The 5,101-nt window shown below is 47.2% G+C and overlaps 1 protein-coding gene across 1 annotated transcript in view; it reads right to left on the reverse strand.

Moving 5' to 3' along the window:
• Positions 1-2,071: 2,071 nt before the first annotated feature.
• Positions 2,072-5,101, reverse strand: part of LOC104515818 (ras-related protein Rab-6A) — a gene marked incomplete at both ends in the record, with an annotated part of 5,513 nt that continues 2,483 nt past the window's right edge. The window contains 2 exons of the mRNA XM_010159933.1: positions 2,072-2,165; positions 3,902-4,013. Of these exons, the coding sequence (XP_010158235.1) occupies positions 2,072-2,165; positions 3,902-4,013 (206 nt within the window). The remainder of the gene's footprint in view (positions 2,166-3,901; positions 4,014-5,101) is intronic.

Consider the following 5,101-nt stretch of genomic DNA (forward strand, 5'->3'; position numbering starts at 1 on the left):
ACAGCTCCGTGTCCTTCTGCTGTTGCGGCCCAGAGCAGGAGCAGAACTGCAGGTGGGGTCTCCCTAGAGCGGAGCAGAGGGGGAGAATCCCCTCCCTCGTCCCCCTGGCCACGCTGCTCTGGATCCAGCCCAGGATGGGGTTGGCTTTCTGGGCTGCCAGCGCACACGGCCGGCTCATGGCCAGCTCCTCGCACCCAGCCCCCCAAGTCCTTCTCCTCAGGTCTGTTCCCCATCCATTCTCCCCCCACAGCCTGTCCTTGTGCTGGGATTGCCCCAACCCAGGTGCAGGACCTTGCCCTTGGACTGGTTGAAGTCCATGGAGTTGGCACGGTCCCACCTCTCCAGCCTGTCCAGGTCCCTCTGGATGCCATCCCTTCCCTCCAGTGTGTCATCGCACCACACAGCTCTGTGTCATGTCACACTTGCTGAGGGTGCACTCGATGCCACCATCCATGTCACTGACAAAATGTTGAACAGCGTTGGACCCAATCCCGATCCCTGAGGAACACCACCCATCACTGGTCTATGATGGTACATTATGCCAACATGTAGCACAGACATACCATATAAGATTTTCCTACTTACAGCTCAGATCAGGGCTCCAACTGGCTACACACTACCTTACCGGTTTGGACAGAGACTTCTGGAATGTGTCAGCTGCACAGCAACTCCCTCCAGGAAAGAGGGAGTATAGAGCTTCAGCATCATCATTACTCTCAGCGAGGCAACTGCTCTCCAATGCACACCCCCAGACTAAGTAAACATTAAGGATTCCAGCACAGAATCCAAGTCTTAATTAGAAGCCAGCCTCTGTGTTGTGGCAGGATAATTGCTGGACGCTGGAACCGAACTCTTTCATGCTTGCTAATGCACTCAAACGCCGTGCTAAGCCAATACATCTAATTATTCCATTACAGAGGGAATAATTTTGCTACTAATCTACAAAGTCAAGGGACATTTTAATAATAGACCCTTTAGTCCTGTCTATAACGCATAAAGAATTTTATAACCTTGTTTTAGCAACTCCTGATACCGTTCTGCACACAAACTATTTGTGTGACTACACGTTTAACATACATGTGATGATATACGTACACATATGTGTGACCATGCTCTGCGGAGCTGCCCAAGAATGAACATCATCTACATCTCACCCTACTGAGTCTCCTCCTACCGTACGACCAGCTGCCGAACGCTCCGGCGGTCACGACTCAGTGTGAGCCATCGCCAGAGGAACCGAAAGGCAGGATCCCACTAGGCGCTGACTCAGGAAGGACACACAGCTCCAGCGCTCTCTTCTCGATCTGCTAGTAAGCATATTTGCTTACATAACTAATAAGCTCAAACAGAAATTCCTTTCATGTAAACACCAGATCAGTTCCGCAGCGTTTGCCACTTGCACCAGTTCAGTGTTTGCCAAGTGATTTCTCTTCATTAACACAAGTGCTAAAACTTCATCTACCAGGTCAGAATTTCAAGAGCCGCAGCTCAGCTCGCAACATACAACCTGATTTCGTTGCCATCAGCTCAAAAGGCATTTCGTTGCTTTCCTCGATGCAAAAGCAACTCATCACCTACCAGAAATACACAGCTTCAGCTCTCCAGGAACATTCGCTCACACAGTGCTTCCAGCAGAGTAGGAACACCAGTTTACACTGTGTCACCATACAGTGGAAGCGTTTCAAGCCACCACATTCCTCCTTGACTGCTTTGCCCACATTCTTTCACTGTATCCACATCAGAAGCACTCCTCAGACCCCTGTTTCCCCAATGTTTTGAGCTCATGCCTTAATCCCTTCAATCTAAACACCAAATCTGGATTATCAAGACTCCAGCTGCTTCAATAATTCCTCTTTTCTAAAGGAAAAGAAACCCCAAGTGATTTGCTGCAAGGTCAGGGATCTTTCTGAACCTCAGCCAACAAGTTGACTCTGAGATGTTGCTGCTTAGGGAATGAAAAATTCCCTCCGATGCCCTTTACAAAGGCTTCCCAGTGTCCCGGGAAGTTCTAGTCCCTCAGCGGTGCGTCGGCAGTAGTCTCAGGGCTGGTGGCAGCCAACACATCACTCACCTGTTTTACGTTGTATCCTGCTTTTGCACTAGTTTCGATGAACATTACATTCAGCTCTTTGGCTTTTCTTTCTCCTTCCTCAATGGACACTTGTCTGGGGAAAATAACATAGAATTAGGGGAAAAAAACCTCAAAACAAACACACTGAAAATGAAGATTTTCATCTTCAACCCAAGGAGCCGACTGCTTCATTACAGTTCTGAAAGCATTTAGTGTTTTTTTCCCTGTACACAGATGCCACATACTGAGCACATCTGTAGACAAGTATCACCACTTCCTTGTATCAGATGGAGTTCCACGGCACACGCAGCTCCCACAGCAGAACTCGGCTTCCCAGCGGAACAGCTAGGTGGGCCAACTAGACCCCTCCACATCCCCATTCGAGATTTATGTCTGAACGATTAGCAATCAACAGATTTTAACACCCAATAATGATCGGCAACCTGCAGCCTACAAAACGGTTTTAGCACATGACCGAGTGTAACCCCCTCATGTGAAGTGATTTCTGTTCTGCTTTCCCCCCCGCTGGGTGTTCTGCCCATCTGCCACAGCCAAAACGGGGGAAACCTTGGTTCAAGAACTGGCAAATAAAACGCGTGCGGTATGCGAGGGGCATACGTGTGCGTAAACAATTCTTAACAGGACGTGACAGATCTGAAGTAAATCTGACAAGTGAAGCTATTCTGAGCAAACAGGGATTTTCATAGAATCACAGGATGGTTTGGGTTGGAAGGGACCTCAAAGCCCACCCAGTCCCCCCCCCTGCCATGGGCAGGGACACCTTCCATAGCCCAGGTTGCTCCAAGCCTCATCCAGCCTGGCCTTGGACACTTCCAGGGATGGGGCACCCATCCACCGCTTCTCTGGGCAACCTGTCCCAGAGTTTCCCCACCCTCTGCAGGAAGAATTCCTTCCTGATGTCCCATCTCAATCTCCCTCTTTCAATTTAAACCCTTTACCCCTTGTCTTATCCAGACTACTTCCCCCTCATGCCCTTGTTTTACATCTGTGACTTTTCACTCATTTAACACCTTAAACCCAGAGTAAACAGAGGACACAATCCCCCAAAAGCTAAAGATACGCATCTTCTACTAAAAATAGTTGTTTGCCAACTTACAAAAACCCCTGGCAAGCTGTAGAAGGGAAGATCACTTGGGTCTATCATTTTTATCCAAGCAGATCTATTAAGCACGAATATCTGACTTCAGCTTATTCATCCACTGATGCAGGTTGTAGTTAACACTCCCTTCCCTCCCGACATCTGAACAAGTTGGTGACAGGTTCTCCCAGCATCGGGCTGGAAACTTGTGCTTAAGCAAGTAAATGAAGGTTTAAAATGGAGAATTCTCTGGTCACAGCCATCTCCAGCCAAACAAGCTTGAGCATTTCAGGAAAAATAAATCATAGAATCATAGAATGGTTTGGGTTGGAAGGGACCTTAAAGATCATCTAGTTCCACCCCCCCTGCCATGGGCAGGGACACCTTCCACTAGACCAGGTTGCTCCACGCCTCATCCAGCCTGGCCTTGGCCACTCCCAGGGATGGGGCATCCACAGCTTCTCTGGGCAACCTGTTCCAGTGCTTCCCCACCCTCTCTGTGAAGAACTTCTTCCTGATATCTAATCTAATCCTCCCTGATTTCAATTTATACCCATTACCCCTTGTCCTATCACTACAGGCTCTTGTAAAAAGTCCTCTCCCAGTACCCTTGTAGGTCCCTTCAGATACTGGAAAGCTGCAACGTTAAGCGTTCTTTTTTAAATAGCTGTCTAGGAGAAAACAGCAGCAGTTTAAGAAAAGCATCTGAAAGATGAGTTATTCCTTCATACCTCTTATCTGCTAGATCTGTTTTATTTCCCACCAGCATAATGATGACATCGCTGCCCCTTTCCGTTCTGACGTCATCGATCCATTTTGTTGTTTGCTGGAACGAGTTTACATCTGACAGAGAACAGTGGAGAAGATTATCACTGAGTATTCTTCACGGACCACCAGTAAACACATCTCTAAGTCTCAAAAAAGCTTCCTCTTCCCTGGAATTGGCGTAACAGGGTGATGAAGAATCAGCACGTGAAACCCTAAGTCTCCCACGCTGAGGTACATGAGATTTCTGGCAATGATTTCACATGGGCTGGTACTTCAGGTGAATTCAAAGCCAAGGAGTGAACTGAGTGGATGTACAATTTGGTTTTGACAGCATCTAAAATGAGAAAGTCTTATCACTGTGTTTTAGACCAGCTCCCTTTGGTTTTGGTTCGAGAGAAACTATTTTCTCCAGAGAACGGGGATTAACGTGATCTGGCATTCTACACCGCTCGCGACTCGCGCGCTGACAGCGAGAGGTTGCTCCGCTATCGTTGCTTCTCACAAGTACACAAGACCAGCCACACATTTTGTACAGCTTAATCATGTTTTACTTGCTAGGTTCAGGATCTCTTCTAGGAAGTATGAGGGCTATACAACACACTAGCAACTAGTGGTATTCTGCTGGCCAGAGTTACACCACGACAGTATCACTGAACGCTGAGTGCAAAATAGTTTGCAAATCATTTGTCTAGAACCAGAAATATAAATTTAGCCTAGCCACAGACACTTTTTCTTACTGATATATCCTCAAAAATTGCAGGATGAGAATTTTAGGAAGCCATCCCGCCCTAACAAGACGGCGTTGTTTGCGGAGTTGCATCCCGTAAGGAAAAGCGAGCTGTGCAGGAGCTGCCCCGGAGCTCAGTTAGCTTCACAAAGAGAATCTGAGCTGCCAGAGTAGCTGTGGTACTTGTGGGGGGGGCTCTGCAGCATGTCTTCACGAGTATTGATTTTTCTTAATGGCTTTTACCGCATAGTAATAAATTGTATGCCAGACACTCAAGACTTGGTCACTTGCCAGCGTCTTAATTCTTCTCGTTACTACTTGGTAATATCGAATTTGCTAGGTCAGGAAAAAAGATTTCGCAGCTAACCTGTAATTTTAGCTCAAATTCAAGTGCTGGTTTTAACAATTAAAGCTTTTATAAGTAAAATCCGTATTC

This window comes from Eurypyga helias, unplaced genomic scaffold (assembly GCF_000690775.1).
Source record: "Eurypyga helias isolate BGI_N326 unplaced genomic scaffold, ASM69077v1 scaffold48659, whole genome shotgun sequence".
Taxonomy (NCBI): domain Eukaryota; kingdom Metazoa; phylum Chordata; class Aves; order Eurypygiformes; family Eurypygidae; genus Eurypyga; species Eurypyga helias.